The sequence below is a fragment of the Hyalella azteca genome, unplaced genomic scaffold, assembly GCF_000764305.2.
Source record: "Hyalella azteca isolate HAZT.00-mixed unplaced genomic scaffold, Hazt_2.0.2 contig7943, whole genome shotgun sequence".
Lineage (NCBI taxonomy): Eukaryota > Metazoa > Arthropoda > Malacostraca > Amphipoda > Hyalellidae > Hyalella > Hyalella azteca.
The window spans coordinates 150865-169596 of NW_025938050.1; the positions used below are offsets into that span (position 1 = coordinate 150865).

Consider the following 18732-nt stretch of genomic DNA (forward strand, 5'->3'; position numbering starts at 1 on the left):
CCTATTGAATTCGCATTATATTAAATAGATCATATTCATAAATAACACATGATTGCTGCATGTGAATGAACGCAGCCCATGCGTTAACTGTCCCGAGCAGAAGCGGGTTTGGGTTTTTAAACGAAATGCAACGGCAAAACGCAGGTCACCGGCGTAGAAGTTACTCAGTCGCACTAGAAGTGTCAAGGTGGTAGCATGCACGACGCTCCTCTCGATGAGCCAAGTGACGCGGGAATGACGGGATGCCCGACGGGTAGAAATACTAACGGTGAAATAAAGCAAGTTTATATCATTTGCAATGGATTTCAAATGCTTGTCCGTCATTCGTCTGAAGCTGTTAAAGAACTGATATGCGGAGCAAGGTTGTGAAATGCAGTTCTCACGCTTAGTAAACGTAATTTTTGTGGTTAGATTTGTTCCGTTTAGCTCTGATTCAATAGCAAATCGCCCGTTTCACGGGAGTGAAGTTGGAAAACAGTTTATTTAATTCGCGAACATTTTTAAAACAAAGGACCGCTTATTATAGACGCTTATGATCCCGGATCGAAATAATTCCGGTAATGACTTATCAGAATCAATTTTTTGGCCCATTTACGCAGGCGTGACCGCGTGAGCGTGTGACCACAACACGCCACAACAGTCCGTAACAAATAAAAGTTGAATTAAATTTTTTAAATTTTCATTTCGGTTCGACGACAATTTTTCAATTTGTTAAAAATATATGTTAAACTTTAAAACAAATTTGTATTGAGAATTCCTCGTTCTCTTCTTATTAGATTTATGGAAGACAGAAAAATGTTATTCCTGCTACCTGCAGTCTTCTGCCGCTGAGGTGAGTTGCTGCTCCTTCACAAAGCATGTTACTGCAAACATGGCTTGAATAAAATTACTATTTACGGCATAATTTATGAGAACGGTTGTTTGCAACTTATTATTTGAACAAACAACGTCGTTATGTGATTGTGTAAAGCCACCTCAACCCCCCCATTGTTCCCTTCACAGCATCGCTCATCCTGTGATGATCCAGAGGAGCATTTCATTCGCTTACGAATTCCTGCGTTCAGAGAAATGTAAGAGATTTTTTTTAATATCGCTGTATGTATGCTCCAGTGTGGGTTATCATGATTCTGTTTCGCCCGGCAAAAAGACGTATCAGCGCTCCGTGCACTAAGCGTGTCACCATTTGGACAACATTACTCATGCATTTCTCTGAGTTCCCATTTACCAAGTTTATGGGACCATAAACCGAATGCGATGTCACGCAGCATGCTATAATCAACCTAATTATGCGCTATGCACCCATTTTTGTCTTGCACTTTCCTTACAATTTCTGAATCCTCTATCTGTCGTTTTCTGTTTTTTCACTGTCCTTTCCATTTCTTAATCCTCTTTGCGACGCCATTTGCCTTTTTTTCACACTTTATCTAGTGGCAGCGCCGCAACAAACCTCCGCCCCCCTTACCGATTCCGATCGTTTAAAAGAAAGCTTTTGATGTTTACCGGCTACAGGTCTAACGAGCATACCCACAACAATAGGGAAAGCTGGCAGCTTTGGGCAGGTTTTACCACTAACCTGCCTTACTACAGAGCGAATTTATGCGCAAGCTTACCTCCGAAACACAGGGTACTTTTGCGTGACGAAAGCGGGACAATATTGCCAATAAATTCTCCTTAGCAGCTTTGTTTTCCAGACGCAAGCCGAGTGTCTTCCTCTCGAGCATCAAACGCACGATGCCTGCGGCAGGAATTGTGTGCTACTTTGTATTGATTGCAAGCCGTGACAAAAATTGCCATAAATTGTGTCGACGTTTCTATAAAGACATGATAAATTTACAAAATTTAAATTTTGCTATTAATTTCATGGTTAACTAGAGATTCAGGCGAATCAACGATATGAATAGGGTTGAAAAATTGTGACGTGTTCAGTGATGTAAGGCCACGACGTGTTCGATACTATTGTTGACATGTATTGCTTTTGAGGCTTAGGATGAGCCAAAAGCCATGTCATACGCGTTACAGACGTGACGTCAAACGCGTTACAGACGTAACGTCAAACGCGTTACAGACTGTCTCTTATACACATCTAGATGTGTATAAGAGACAGCGTTACAGACGTGACGTCAAACGCGTTACAGACGTAACGTCAAACGTTTAACAAACTTGTGTAAGTATGCCGAGCGAGTATGCATGCTGTAGGAGTGTGTATGCCGTACGTGCATGTGTGTCACGCGTGTATGTATGCCGTACGTGCATGTGTGTCACGCATGTATGTATGCTCTACTTGTATATGCGTCGTGCTTGTATGTGCGTTGCGATTGCATGTGTGCGTATGTGTACGTATTGTTTGGTGCGTGTTGCGCTGCAGCGAATCCGTCTTTGTTCAACTTTTGCTTTTGTTGACCAAAGCAGGAAATGCAAACAACGGATGTCCACGACGCTATCGAAGGAAATTCGTTGAGTGTAGGTCAAAAGTTATCCGCGAATCTAAAGGGAACCTGGAGCGCAACACGCAAGCTGTGACACGAGCGTTCAAAGTTAAGAGCAGTGAAACGAACGTTCGAATATGCGAACAATGACACGAACGTTTGAATATGCAAGCAGTGGCACGAACGTTCAAACACGCAAGCAGTGACACGAACGCTCAAACACGCAAGCAGTGACACGAGCGTTCAAACACGCAAACAGTGACACGAACGTTCAAACACGCAAGCAGTGACACGAGCGTTCAAACACGCAAGCAGTGACACGAACGCTCAAACACGCAAGCAGTGACAGTGACACGAACGTTCAAACGCGCAAGCAGTGACACGAACGTTCAAACACGCAAGCAGTGACACGAACGCTCAAACGCGCAAGCAGTGACACGAGCGTTCAAACACGCAAGCAGTGACATGAACAGCTGGGCTCCATTTGCTAGCCATCAAGGCATCATATTCAGCACCAGCACCAGCTATGCTATGAACAGCCAAGTTTCCTTCGCAAAATAAAGCGAATTAAGTCGGTGAAAATAAATTGTTCTTGCTTCATACCAGCGCCACTGCATGTGAAGCTTATAGCTACAAGGTCAGATTTAGCCTGGATATTCTGTCATAGACGTCAAAAAGATTGAATTAATATGGTTACCGAATGCTTTGTTTCCGTTTCAATTTGAGAATTATATTGTGACGCAAGCTCGTGCATGGCTACTACGGACAGTTATGTTGTCTCCGTTATTGGGGCATTGACCCGCATGGTCATGCGGCAACAGGAAGCGCTTCATTAAATCTTGCACCACAGTTGTTAGTGCTGCGATGTGGGAGCGAACTCTAATTTTGCTTGTCGTGTTCCCGCTTTAATGAGTTATCAGTGTTTCAACACAACAATATCTACTGTAGTCTCTCGATACATGAAATGAACAACGACAGGTACAAGTTTATGAGCTTTGTGCTTCTGCACAATAAGTGATTGGATCATTGATCAATTGGATTTCATTGGAAGGATCATTTCTGACCCTGCTTATTACAGTGCAAACTTGCAATGCAGATTAGGTCAAATATTTATAGATTTTTATGTGTTTTCGTTCATTAACTGCCGTCACGGAGAATATGATCTCCGTGCCGCGGTGTGATCGATCAGTGAACCGCAGCACCCTGACCGACCCTGTGTGGTCCTTCCTCTGATGTGGATGCAGGACGAGGCTCTGTGTGGTCCCATCAGTGATGTGGATGTATATATAGGGCAAAGATTTCGTGTGGTCCCTTCCATGATGCGAATGTAGGTCGAGGCTACGTGTGGACCCACTCGTGATGTCAATGTTGGGCGTGTCCCATGTGGTCCCTTCCGTTATGGGGATGTATTGTATGGTCCCGTGTGGTCCATCCCGTGATGGGGACCTATTGTGAGGTCCAGTGTGGTCCTTCGCGTGATAGCATGCAGGGCTCCCGCGACACCCCGCTACCTGGACCCGAGGCTGGCTTGGTCGGCGCTTTTAATGAAGCTTCGCGGGGACAAAAATGTCAGTCCTGACCGCGTGGAATGCGTGCTAGGGAAACAAGCGGTCCGAGCTGTCACACTGACTGATGCCATAATGGAAATTTTTGGCCGAGGCGTCGGAGTTTGAGAGCAGCGGTAATGAGGTGATGGTTGGCGTTTGCTAAACCGAAGGATATATATAGAGTCGTAGCCATTTTCTGCTGCAGGTGGTAACGGTGCTACAGCGCCGGCGGGCGTTGAATTTATGGCTTCTTCTGCTGACTTCTCTGAGGTTTCGATTTGTTCTGGCTAGGTCTGTCGACTGTCCCAAGGTCTCGAGTTGTTTTATGGCTACTTTACATTAGTTTACTACTGCACCTCCGACTCCTGTGTGCAACCGAACAAATCGCATTCAGATAATAAAATCACCAAATGAGGTCACAATTTTGCAATAACGAATATAAATGCCTGAAATAAACTATGCTACTTTTATTCTAAAACATGTTAAACTATAATGCAGATAATGTCAAGTTCTGGAGCAAAGACTGACTCCCCGCTTGCTCATTAGGCGGCTAAGCGATTCGTTCTTAGACACATGCCTTTGATCAAAGTTTCATTCAGCTGAACAAAGGCGGGCTTTCTCTGCCCATCAGCGCCACGTTTGATGGGCACGATCATCAGGCTATAGCGCCGCGTCCGAGGAAGGTGCCAATCACACCATCAGTGATGATTGGATCAGTCAAGTTGCCAATAGTTGCTCAAATATTGAAATCCACCAGGCTGGGTCTAACTTCAAAATTTGCTAGCGAGAATGTCCAATATGTATCTGAATGAGGCGTATTCTGATGAAATGTAATCGAAAATTGAGCGCAGAATGGTTGTTGATATATTGTGCGTTTGCAAATCTCTATAGTTTCTCTCTATTTAATTTTCTGACATCTTCGTGTTTGTTGCACCACACGCACGTCTTATTAAAATTTATATCAGACATTAAGACAGTCAGCACTGACAACGTGGCGGGAGCTGGAGAAGAACATCGTCGTGTCCATTGCTGATCGCCGCGTCGCTTTCCCTGAAATTGACCATGGCGAGAAAACCTCTGACGATCTTTTATTATTTTTAAGACTTGCTGCTGCTTAATGCGGAGGTCGTGCCTAGACCAATGCCTCCTCTTGTCCACTGCTGATATATAAACTGACACTCGAATGGCCGGCATCGCTGCTGACACAAAACATGACACTTGAATACAGGCCTGGTCCCTCTCGCTGACATTTGAACTGACACTCAAATACGAGAGATCAACCCGCAGTCATTGATACGCGAGCCTGACACACGACTGACTGGTATATGTATTATTATTGCAATTTTTGTAGATGATCGCGTCGTTTAAAATTACAACTTTTCTGTATCTTAACAATATCCCTGATTGGTTTTAGCTTACAAGAATGATACTCGATAGATAAGAAATACAGGACTATCTTGCACTGAGACTAATGAACATTGTGCACATGAAAGAAAAATCACATACTTTATTTTTCTCACGAAAGATGTGAATATCATAATGAACATTGCCACATATAATTAACTGTAGGCACCAAGTGCCTAAAAAAATTAAGCACACTAGCTTCAGGTAGGCCTCCGGCTTTCTCCATCGCATCCTGCAGAGACGGTGAAAGGCTGGGTGGGTACTGTAGCCTGGCACACCACAGCCCCACTAACTTCCTGATCCCTGCGGTAGCTCACAATATCCTGAACACGCCTCAACCTAAACACATAGACTCTTCTGGACTGCCTTGCGGTGACCTGTAATGACCTGTACGTCACGACCTGTGATGGCTTCCTGTCAGTGACGAACTGGTGTCACACGTGCGGCACAGCGCACTCACACAAATATAAGGGTCATTGTGCAAACAGACATGCTTTCTTTTGCGCTCGTGTGCCTTTCTGACGCAGTTTGACCCGGAAAAAGGATGAATCCGTGATAAGTGCAAAAAGTGCCTCACTATTTGGACTATGTGACTCATTCTTTTTCTGAGTGCACTCTGAGAACTAACTATGTTCAAATAGCGACGCACTTTTTGCCCTAGCGCGACGTGGGTCATTCAGGCCCATGTTGGCCCGGCAAAGGGTGTATCAGGGTTTCGTCCACTCTATGATCGTGCTGCTGGTTACATATAGTGTGTCATTATTCAAACAATACAATCCATTCATTTTTACTAGTGGGGGACTAAAAAACGAAGCTTGGGGCAGATTTATTGTTATATACTTTTCCATCTAGTGTACATTGTACAGTGTATCGTACATTGTATAGCGTACATTGTACATTTTATTGGTGAAGCTCGCTCTACCGTTATTATGTCCCTCATTGAATTGCCTCCTAGAGTGACAAATGTTAATAATCCGAATAAACGTATATTTAATTTTGTGCATTATTGCTAGCCGAGGTTTCTGACAACCAAAACACGTACGAAACCTTAGATGTTGCACGTTCTCTTGGTCGCCGACACGAGACGTGAGCATCACTCAAAAAAGTAATGACTCATATTGTCTAAATAGTGTCTCATTTTCTTCCCCACAGTAAGAACAGAGAGCAGCAAACTGATACATACAAACTGAGTCAAAATGACCCACACAATGGCAAAAAATATAACTCATGTACTCACTGCAGTGAGTGACAGAGAGCGCATTTTCTCGTCGACGAAAACTTGAGGTCACGGACGGACGGACAGACAGACAGACGGACATGGCGAGCACAATAGTGCATTTTTTTCCATAAATGAGAAAATGCGCTAAAAAGACATCGCTGTTTGGACATAGTCTCACACATTTCTAGGAGTGCAGTGCTACGTGGCCCTACGTGTAAACTGTGGGTGTGGCCACTGACGCGTGCTCGTTACTCTTACTTATAATAACTATTAACTACACGTGCAATAATGTTATTGCACGTGTATTGCAACAAGCGACTAGAAACACGAATCACTTTCGCCTATCGATCTCAAACTTCAGTCGAAGTTTAAAGTTTAATTTTCTTTTATTATATTGAGCAAACAATGTCAATAAACTTATCTAAGTTATTAAACGAAATTGCAGAGGCTATTTGGAGCGTATATCCGTCGTTACTTCTAGCCTGACCGTGTCAATTTCTCTAGAATGATGACACTTTAGTTTGCAAATTTAAAACTTAATTTCAATTGAAATATTATTTTAATAAATTTTGCAGTTGTACTATTATTTTGAATTTAAAGTAGCGGCCGCTGTGGTCTTACGCTGCAATGGCTGTGGAGACCTCAACGCTCTGGGGAGATGCATATGCGCCTGCTCTATGTTTTCTGAATGTTGGGCATGTTGAGTATGTTGTGTTGACTTCATGTGATGCATGCTGGGTGCACTATGTTGGCTCAATGCAGAGCATGTTCGGTGTGTTATGTTGACTTAAAGTGTTGCATGTTTGGTGCGCTATATGTCGGCTTAATTGGTCGCATGTTGGCTGCGCTATGTGTGCGCCATGTGTACCTAATGTCTGGCATGTTGACTTCATGCGCAACGTGCTCTGCGTGAACTGATTTTTTAGAGTGTAGTGGTTCGTTGTGGGGCAATGTCGTATGTTGTTGTCATCACGAAAGATGTCGCTGCGCTTGTCTTTCGTTTCGTCACAACATGCATGTGACGTGTGTCATACAGTTGGCCAGGGGCCATCCTTTCAAAACTAGCTAAGTGATCGCAAGTATTTACGCTCTATTTTCTTGTCTATGACTGGTGGATTTTGCTTGAAAAGCTTTCAATGATTGGTTGATGAACTTACGATCTCTCAACTTTTTTTGAAATTATAGGCCCATTAATACAAGTCCCTATTATCCTCCCTCAGATGCTGAAGTACGCGCAGGGTGGCAGTGGGCGCCCACTGGAACAGTCCGGGGCAGATGAAGTAACGTCAACAAGACTCCACGACAAGCACGTCGCTCTTGACGGTCGTCAGCACCTCCACGACCTCAAAGCCTCACCTTCCCCAGCCCGGCAAGACTACTGCGGGGGGGAATTTCCCCAGACTAAGATCCTAAAGTGTTCTGGCTCACTGGATAGTTCCCCATGTTCCTCATACTCCTCTTCATCTGCATACTCCTCGCTTGAAGCCGGGCAAGTCATACCTTACATTCCCCCAAGTCCTGTCACCCAAACCAACTTTTCCCGGCGCTGGAAGACCGAGCAAAAAAAGTCCGCCAAAATTCCGTCAAATATTCATCTTAAATTGAGCGCACCGGTGAAAGAACAACATTCCAACAGCGAAAAGCAAGAAGCGCTCCCGGCTGCTGGTGAGCTGCAAGCTGTACGTCGTTTGATAACTCGTATTCAAATATCGGATATAAATCAAAGATCTGAAGTTTCCGTTAAAAATTCGATAAATGCGTGTAAAACGTCTCAGTTAATTCCACCTAACGGTAAAGTCGCTCAGCAAAAGAAAGAAGATCGAAAATGTATGGAAAACAACCCGAATAAAATTCACATGCGTAACAAAAAGCCTGATAATAAAACCGTTACCAACGTCGAGCAATCGAGCGTGAAGGAGTACGACGGACCTGCAGAATATTCCCGGAGAAGCCGTTCATGCGATGGCAGGCAAAATAAAAATTCTAAAATTTCACGTGAAAGAATTGCTCAGCCGAAGATCAGTGAAAAATTTTCTGCTCGGGATAAAATTTGTTTAGGCAGAAGCGAAAAGCTGCGCCGGATTGTTCACTTCAACGATGAAGAAGTTAGGACATCTCTATCTGGTTCCAGGCTGAAAACAAAAAGAAACGAAGGTGACGATCTAACTTACGTCAACGTCGACGACATTGCACAAAAGAAGACTCTGAGTTCGGTCCTCCAACGATCGTTTAGAAGTGGCAGATCACTCAAAAGATCTCTAAGAAAGTCACTTCGCAGAACAGAACATTTTAAACGCACTCTTGTACGCCAGAAGACGGAGATAGAAGCCGAAGAAGTGCCCCCTACGTCTGGGGATGACCACCAAACGTTGGGCTCGGTGGAGGCAGCCCTACCGAGGTCTCGATGCTCTTCGGCGTCCAGAAGCCAGGCGAAGGAATGTAGCCGTCATGGAAACCGTCCCGGGGTCACTTCAGCACCGTCCTTCAGGAATATTTTTAGAACATCACTGAAGCGATCTTTTCATAGACGAGCAAAGAGAGCTAACTCAGTGGGCAAGGATTTCAAAATAGAGACAAGTAATGCCGATGTATGGCCGAGCGTTGAACAGAGCTCATCAAGAAATGACGACAATAATAACAAGAGTAAGGCAACTGAAATAAATTTTGTGACAATCTCGACTCCAAATAAATCTGAACATCTAATCAATAATAATTTGGATCACAATCATTACGATGTTCCAAAATCTTGTAGAGTAACACATTTTGGAAATTCGAACAAATCAGTTCATAGCAGCGTTAAAACAACAAAGCCTGCCGTAGATCAACCGACTGTAGAAAATATCCAGAATAAGTGGTCAGCGTCAAGCAAGTCTTGCGATATCAGCACCTCAACCACAAACAATAAAAACGGAACAGATGTAAACGTCATCGATACTTTTGAGCTCCACAAACACGCGGCGTTGACGGCAGTCGAATCCGACGTACGAACATCACCTGGTGACCAAAAGTGTACACAAGGTCCTTCCTCTACTCCTACATCACGCATATGTGGACCTAACCAATTCTCTGTGGTACTCCACACCCGCGATTGTGGCGACGCATCGGCGCCTGCATCGGAGAAATGTGGCTCAGCACTCGAGACAAATTTCTGTACCAATACCGACGAGAAGAAGGTGAGGATTGTTCATGCAAACATTGTATTAAATTTTAATTTAACGACTCAGTATTACAATTATATTTAATTTAGAATTCATGTTTGAGTAGGGATGTTAAGTGTTTATGTAAATATATGCAAAACTGATCTCGTTCAGCTTGATAATAATTTAATTATGAATTACGGCGACTTATCCGAGGCTTGGAAAATGGTTCAATTGTATGCATTTTACTCAAGTTTTATATCGTATGAATTTAAATTCCAAGTATTGATTATATTTTTTCGCCTCACTTTTTTTGTTTGATATTAAATCAATCAATTCAATATTATTGAATAGTTATATGTGTTTGACATGAATTATAACAGCCCGCACACACATCCCAAAGCTAACAGTTACTACCAACCATTCGCTGCAACAGCGCCCGCATTGTTGCACTACTACGCGTAACTGCGCTCAGTTCTGTCGTTTGCAGTGGAGCTTGGGGGTGAAATCTTGTTAGCTCGGGTAGAGTTGAGAGGTAGAGTGCTCTGGTAGTGCATTAGTAGAGGGTTCAGGTAGTGCATTAGCGGAGGTTTCAGGTAGTGCATTAGTAGAGTGTTCAGGTAGTGCATTAGTTGAGGGTTCAGGTAGTGTATTAGTAGAGTGTTCAGGTAGTGCATTAGTAGAGTGCTCGGGTAGTGCACTAGTAAAGTGCTCAGGTAGTAGTGCACTAGCAGAGTGCTCAGGTAGTAGTGCACTAGCAGAGTGTTCAGGTAGTAGTGCACTAGCAAATTGCACTGATAGTAGCGCGCCAGTAGAGTGTAGAGTAGAGTACAGGTAGTGCATAGGTATTGTGCACAGGTTGAATGCACATGTTTTACCCAGGTGAGGAGCAATAATAAGAGATATAGAAGCACAGAGGAAGATATTTATTCTCACCCATCACCTCGTGAGAATCAGGGCTTCTAGTTTAGATATCAGACTTTTATGTGATGCTTGACCTCGTCTGACTTGATATGTTCTGCAGCTAAATGAAGTCGCCGGGGACGAGGTCAGATACTCAGGTCATGAATTTATACGTATATCTTTGACGTGGTTTATAGCTTGCCACGTTGTTTGTTAATGCCACGAGAATCATGTGAATGCCAAGTGGTCGCTGCAGAGCATCATAATAATATGAACTATTTTCAATTTGAGCAATCAATAATGTGATTATTAATTTTGTTGACTATCATTGACTTATAATTTAAAAAAATTTGCATTTAATAATTACGTTTTGAATAAGACAATGTAAAAACATAAATGCTCTTTCCTAAGGCTTTCAGAATGAACGATTATGATTTTCCATAAATCATTAAACATTGACTGACTCTTAACATCTATATTTTAATCCCGATTTCCCTCATTAGCATCAAAATACCCTAATAATAAAAATTTAATAGTGTGTTGTTGGACAATGGACGGCGATGGGTGATCGTTGACCGACGCTTCCAAATAACGTGCGTGAAGTGCTTGTGTTGACATCCAATGATCTGTCTTCACGTTCATCACCGGTAAAATTATGGTATAATAATGCCCGTGCAAATAATAATGCCCGTGGTATAAAAATGCCCGAGGTATTATAATGCCCGTGGTATAATAATGTCCGTGGTATAATAATGTCCGTGGTATAGTAATGTCTGCCGTGACGCAAGCTTTCTTGTACCCAGACCAGCCGAGCCACGACTGCATGACATGCCGCGATGCTGCACGTTACCAACAAGTGTCAAGTTGTCGGTTCAGCGTTTTTGGTTGGCATTGTGTCGCGTGATTACGAACGGGTCAAGGGTAGCGCACGGGCGTCGTTTTTCGGTCACACGAGTGTCTGGAAACACAGCAACGTTAACCTTGAAATTGTGCGTGTTATTCACTACAATGGGTTTGATATGAATTACATCTTGATTATTAAAGGCTGATCCATTGCAATCAATTGCATATAAGCCTCGTAACGATTGTTTGAATTATCGGTATGAGCTAAGAAGGCAACCTGTGTATGTGTGCTTTAGCTCTCTGTTGCTGAAATTCATTCACGATATGATGTAACTTTCCCTTCATCAACTGCATCTCATTCCCCTTGCTGATGCCTGCTTTATTAAAGCGTTGCGTTGCTAGATGCGTATTATTTTGTTTCACAGAATTGCTTCAAATCATGTACCGATAGCGGAGCAAGCCTTAGGCAGTTCCATTCAGGCGTTATGATAAAAACTTCAGAATCTTATCTCATTAATTTTCTCTTGATATCAAATGTGGGCGTGAACTTTGTTTACCTATGCCTGATATAAACAGTCACGTTATTACGTCCTCGATTTAAGCTTGTTACGTACTACGGAAACGCACGACGTGGGTGCAGACCGTGTACATCGGCGAGGTCCGTACGTACCGCATTTCGTTGTCTGGGTAAACTCACAGACATGCATATTTTTCGATAATCATTGTGAACTATAGTCTATTTTTTGTGGTTTTAGCAACATATGCATACAAAGAAATAAGTAAAACCTTGTCCATATAGCGATGAACTTTTTGCCCTTGTGTGGGGGTCAAACTGAATAACTTTGGCACGACAATAATAGGATGCTACTTGCAGAAAATGTATTCCTATTTCGACAATTGACCTATTCACTTTACAGAGTGTAGATGAGATTTTACTTATTAGCCGAGATTTTTTGCGATGAAATTTTCCAAGTCGATTTAACTTGATACTTTTCAGAACTTTGGGAGAAACCTTCAGAAGCCACGAAATAAAAAATTAAAATTATTGAAATAAACCAAATTCTGGACCGTAAATATATATCCAGCCGTAAACTCGAGAAAAATTTCAGCAGCAACAGACCGCGAGGTACTCCGTTACAGATTGTCAGCCTTGACGCTTCGGTGGCGCTTGAATATTTACACACAGAAAAACAAATGTGTCCTATTGTGCAAATAACGGCACACTTTCTTGTCCACAGTTCGAGCAGAGGATGGGTGTAGCATCAATACACACTTTTGCCCGACTAAGCTGGGTCAGGATGACCCACGCTAGGAAACAAGTGCATCACAATTTGGTCAAAGTCTTATTTATCTAAGTGTTTGTTGCCAGGATCTAGAGGAAAGACCGGCCCGATGGCTCCGTAAATGTCAATAGGTTTTATAACGAACTTCCTGCCTCGCGGCCTTCGATGAGACATGCATCTCAGATTTATTACAAATTCAGTCAATTATTTTAATTTTTTCGATCAAGTTGCATCGTAAAATAACGGCATTGTGTTTGAATTAAAATATTCCATGTGTTTTTACTGAATCCTTGAGATTTATGGCATCTATTGTTTTAGTTTTAATCCGAATATCTTGGTTTAATTACGCCAATTTAGAGCTAATGCAGTTCTCTGGCTACTGATAGCATGATTGCTCGCAAGAACTTGTACCGAATGAATTGCTGGCTTCCAGCGTGAGAACTATAAGCATGATCTCTATTAAAGACGAAGTATCGGTCTTTTCTTAAACTTGTTATTCAATTCATTGAACATCTGGATCACCACGCAAAATATTTAATATAAATGTTGATAATTTGCAAAATAAAGTTCATAAATTTGCAAATCGAATTTCTTCGATTTTTAATTTTCAGTGTTTTGTTCATCTATAGGCCATACTAGCAGAACTCACTTAAGTGCTCGTTTAGCGGACTAAGTACACGTAGCTGCCGATTTATCGTGTGTGATTGGTGGATGTAGCTTGAAAAACCGTCAATGATTGGCTGACGGAGATTGGCTGATAACTTTAACTATTATGGATAGTCCGGACCCAGGTACAAATTCTGAGCAGGAAATTAGGAATCGAGAGGATTGGTTTTACGCTCAGGATTTATGTTGAAATAAAAAAAAACAGTGACTTACCTCCGCGATTGATTGAGCGGAGAGGCATGCGAAACTGCAAGCCTTGAGCAGGCCGTTCTTGCTTCACAGTTTCCCTTCCCATGTGACTTTTTAGTGGATCGCAATTTAAGCGTGAAGCATCTTCTAACCGCCAAGGCGATCGTCTTCATTTCGGTGTTAACGAAAACTACATCGTTACACCTGGGAACATGGGGAAGGCCGCAGGCTAAGGCCTACAACAATGCCTTTCTTGTGCGAAAACCAAGCCGCAGCGAGGCACAACTCCCGGAATTGTATAAGTTTGGATCACACGCACGACGAGAGTTGACAAGTCAATGGAGAGGTCAGGGTCAGGTAAATCTTTTCATTTAGCGATGAAGAAATTCTAGAGCCGATGTGAGTTCTATGCTTTGTTATCATGAACGTGTTATCTCTGGCCGCAGTGTTGCTGCTTATTGGTTATCATGAACGTGTTATCGCTGGCCGCCGTGTGGCTGCTGATTGGTTATCATGTACGCGTTATCGCTGACCGCCGTGTGGCTGCTGATTGGTTATCATGTACGCGTTATCGCTGGCCGCTGTGTGGCTGCTGATTTGTTATCATGTACGCGTTATCGCTGGCCGCCGTGTGGCAGCTGATTTGTTATCATGTACGCGTTATCGCTGGCCGCCGTGTGGCTGCTTATTGGTTATCATGTACGCGTTATCGCTGTCCGCCGTGTGGCTGCTGATTTGTTATCGTGTACACGTTATCGCTGGCCGCCGTGTTGCCGTTGATTATGCCCCGAAAATTGATCTTTAATTGTTAGTACCGTTCCCTGCTTACTCTGACCCATCAACTATATCTTACCCAAGCATTGTCAGAGATGGGGGCAAGCTCTGACATTTGTCAGAGATTTAATTTAATGCTGCCGATGTTAATTAATGGTCCTGTCTTTCAAATAACGGATAAGTATAACATGAAATGAGACAGCAATTATGGCATTGGCACCGTAACTGTTACGAGTTAAATATTCCTCCGTTGGTGCTAAATATACTGGTAAGAGTATAATGGAATGTTTAATCAGAGTCACCGATAATAATGACAATGTACTGGCTTAAATGGGCAAATAATAGCAGAGGGCCACCGCCCTCTCACACAACCGGTCGAGTTCTTACAGCTCTGGGGTGTGTGAACCAACAGGTCATGCCGCTATGTCTCCAGACATGCACTCCATACAACGTTTGAGTAAAGTTATACCATAATAATTCGCAGCAAAAATTATAATTATGTTTAAGAAAACGTGCACTTGCAAGATTTGTGTCGTGTTTCGAAAGAAGCTTAGAGTGGGCGAAAATTAAGAATCGAGAGCAGAGTGGATATGAATGGCAGAAAGTTAGCATTACATAATTACATATGCACAGTTTTACGCTATTTAAAATAGAACTATTTATCAATATAGCTTTTAAATGTGTGTCTTAAAAATACAAGACCTCCGAGCAGCTGTATCGTGCCAGTCGAAAGTGCTCTAATATATATTGTCATTGGTATACGAACGTCTCAAATTTTTTACCTGATACCAAACAGCAAAGAAATTCTTCGGTAATAATCCCTTGTGAAAGTATGGGAGGCGCTGTTGCGTGTTACGGCCTGCTCTGCTCATGCAATTATTTAATTTCACTTTAGAAAAAAATGGTGCGTTATGTCCGAACTCGGGCGGCTGGAAATGAACTCCTTGTGTCCGGTATTTTTTTTGCTCATGCGATTACCCGTTGTCGCTTCTCCGCCTTGAGCCTAAAGGGATTGTAGAGGAAGAAAATAGCACCATCGCCACTCTACGAGGGTGAATCATGCCCGTTACTTTCATCCGGGGCCACTGATCCTAGCTAGCTGGAACAGCACTATCGTAAATATTTACGAGTTTATAACTCCGTCTAACGGCTTTTCACGCTTAACATATCAATAATGGACGAGAAAGCGGCATATGCGAATTAGACCGCTACGTTGACTTGGGCCGCAACGCGTACTTATGACGTTACATATACTTGGGCCGCTACGTTACTTAGGTCGCTACATGTACTTAGGCCGCTACGTTATTTAGACCGCTACGTGTGCTTAGGCCGCTACGTGTGCTTTGGCCGCTACGTTACTTTGGCTGCTACGTGTACTTGGGTCGCTACGTGTGCTTAGGCCGACACGTAGACTTTATAAGTTATGTGTACTGAAAAAGTTTCGATAGAACGGCCCTGGTCATAGTACTCCGAAGCCAAGTATCCAAGAGGTTTAGCATTGATAAAAGCAGATAAATGCAAACATATCCACCAGCACGATGTGGACATCCGCGTGGCGCTTGAGCTTATATCTACTTCATGCTTTTAGTGTTTGCCATAAAGTCTTGCGCGCAGCCGCATGCTTCACGCCATATTCTGAACACAGCAAACGTAATCTATTTCATAATTTTTTCATCATCAGCACTGCGACCTCATAATTATTTAAATTAATTCTAGTATGTGTTGGCAAATGACAAAACAAATGCGAGTTTTTAAAATTTTTTGGAATTTCTCTTTTTTTGTTGGCGCTACTGGAAACATTAAAGAGTGGGCTAAGATCGCTCCTGAGTGCATAAAAGGAATGTTGCACTCATTCGATACTAGGACTTACATTTCTTGCAGCATGCGCGGCAGGATCTCAATGATCTCAAGCTTTTACAAGTTTATTTAGTTGCAATCACTCGGCCAGAAAACTTACAGACTTAATATCTCAAACAGTAAACTAAGTTTAATTAAACCTTTCGTACATTGCCATCCACTTTACTTCGGATGGCTTCAATGAGGCTAAAAAATGATGGCCTTTCTTCTGATGGCCTCGTAGACAAGCGGGTAAAATTAAATCTAGTCGCAGTCGCGAGAGCTGCCGCCAGACAACCAAAACGAGGACTATATCAGATAGAAAACTGTAGGCAAAGATGGCGGTCGGCGATAGTTCTGCGATGATTCTATTTCGAAATGACGGGGATGACCTGACATGGTGATAGCTACGCGACGATCCGAACTGTACGATAGTTCCGGAACGATGCCACTGCGACGATACGACCACCGCGAACTTGTCGGGGCGGTACGACTAGAACGATACGGCGATTATTACATTTCTTGGACAGTATGACTGGGATTATAAGATAGGATATGATTTTTCATATCATAAGATATGACTATATGATTTTTCTGAGGCGATGCGATAGAAAGCGAATGGGACGATGCAATTGCCATGACGAATCTGGGGAGGTTTGACTGGATGTATTGTAATCATTGGCAGGACTGAATGTATTGTATTGTAATGGCACAGCGCGCTCTAGCCATGCGCCACGGTTACATCCGATGAGCACAGCGTTATTATTTTAAAGCTAAATGTGCGAGCATTCATGCATAAGAAGATTTGGCTTGTTAGGTTACATGCCGGTGCTGATACGTGAGGAGATTGTTTGTGCACGTCGCTGTAAGTGTAGGAATATATGCTGAGTGACCCGCAGCATGCGAATACCCATGACGCAGAGCGTGGTGTGAGACCACCAACCCACCACCAGCATGCGTCCCATCACCCAGCATGCACCCTACTAACCAGTATTCGTTCCACAACCCACAAAGCACCCCACCTGCCATTATGTATTACCTCGCTTATCACGATCCCCACCCCCTCAGCCCCACCACACATCATGTGTTACCTCACTCATAATTAAGACAACCCACCACCCCCACCACTCATCAGTATCAGTCATCACGCACCCTGTAACCCGCCCCCACCCGTGGCAAGTTGCCCGCATGAGCAGAGCCGCTGCGTGTGTCCCCAGCAGCGCCGCGGCAAAAGCTTCGAACCCGCGGCTGGAAGGATTTTTCTTTTGGCTTTCCTTTATAATGCGATGTTGAAATGTTGCGGCAATGTTCCTTGTCATGAAGTGCAGCGGTGTTCCGTGTCATGAAGTGCAGTGATGTTCCGTGTCATGAAGTGCAGCGGTGTTCCGTGTCATGAAGTGCAGCGATGTTCCGTGTCATGAAGTGCAGCGGTGTTCCGTGTCATGAAGTGCAGCAGTGTTCCGTGTCATGAAGTGCAGCGGTGTTCCGTGTCATGAAGTGCAGCAGTGTTCCGTGTCATGAAGTGCAGCGATGTTCCGTGTCATGAAGTGCAGCGATGTTCCGTGTCATGAAGTGCAGCAGTGTTCCGTGTCATGAAGTGCAGCAGTGTTCCGTGTCATGAAGTGCAGCGATGTTTCGTGTCATGAAGTACAGCGATGTTCCGTGTCATGAAGTGCAGCGGTGTTCCGTGTCATGAAGTGCAGCGGTGTTCCGTGTCATGAAGTGCAGCGATGTTTCGTGTCATGAAGTACAGCGATGTTACGTGTCATGAAGTGCAGCGATGGGGAATGCGCTTAAAACGTGTGTCCAATTAATGGCCGCTCCAATAAACAGATGTGAATGGCAATATCCTCATGCAAATTAAGCTGCCAGATGTCAGCTAGAAACAGCTCGGTCGGAGGCTGCTAGTCTTTGGAGATTCCAACGTCGCTTTCTACACGAGATGAAAGTCTGCCGCGGCTGCCCTGTGTTTTGTCCAGCGAGTGTCCTTACCTCAGCCTCAGCCCTGCGTTTTGTGTTGCGGGCTATTCTTATGATAGCCTTATTCGCATAACAAGCAGCTATTCATTTATATTCTTATATACCCAGCAAGTAGCTATTCATTAGTATACATATATACACTGTACATAAAAAATTAGGTATAGGCTTCGGGTGTGCTGTAGAACTAATTATATATTGGCCTCGTATGTGCTGTAAAAATTTTTATTTTTTAAAAATAGACTATTTTTCACTTCATCATCCTGTTGTATAAATCGCATTAAGCCTGTACGTGCTACGCTGACAGAACACTTCCTGCATCCACTACATTCTCTGCATATACACTCCATACACTTCATACACTCCGCATACTTCATACACTCCGCACACTTCATACACTCCACACACTTCATACACTCCGCATACTTCATACACTCCATACACTTCATACACTCCACACACTTCATACACTCCGCATACTTCATACACTCCACACACTTCATACACTCCACACACTTCATACACTCC

General features: G+C 43.3%; 1 protein-coding gene across 1 annotated transcript; it reads left to right on the forward strand.

Annotated features, from left to right (window-relative positions):
• Window positions 1–693: 693 nt before the first annotated feature.
• LOC108681346 lies at window positions 694–9769 on the forward strand (the record flags this gene model as incomplete). Its single annotated transcript, XM_018170367.2, has 2 exons — window positions 694–832; window positions 7817–9769. A coding segment is annotated over exon 2 (1953 nt), but the record flags the coding sequence as incomplete, so codon positions are not given.
• Window positions 9770–18732: the final 8963 nt, after the last annotated feature.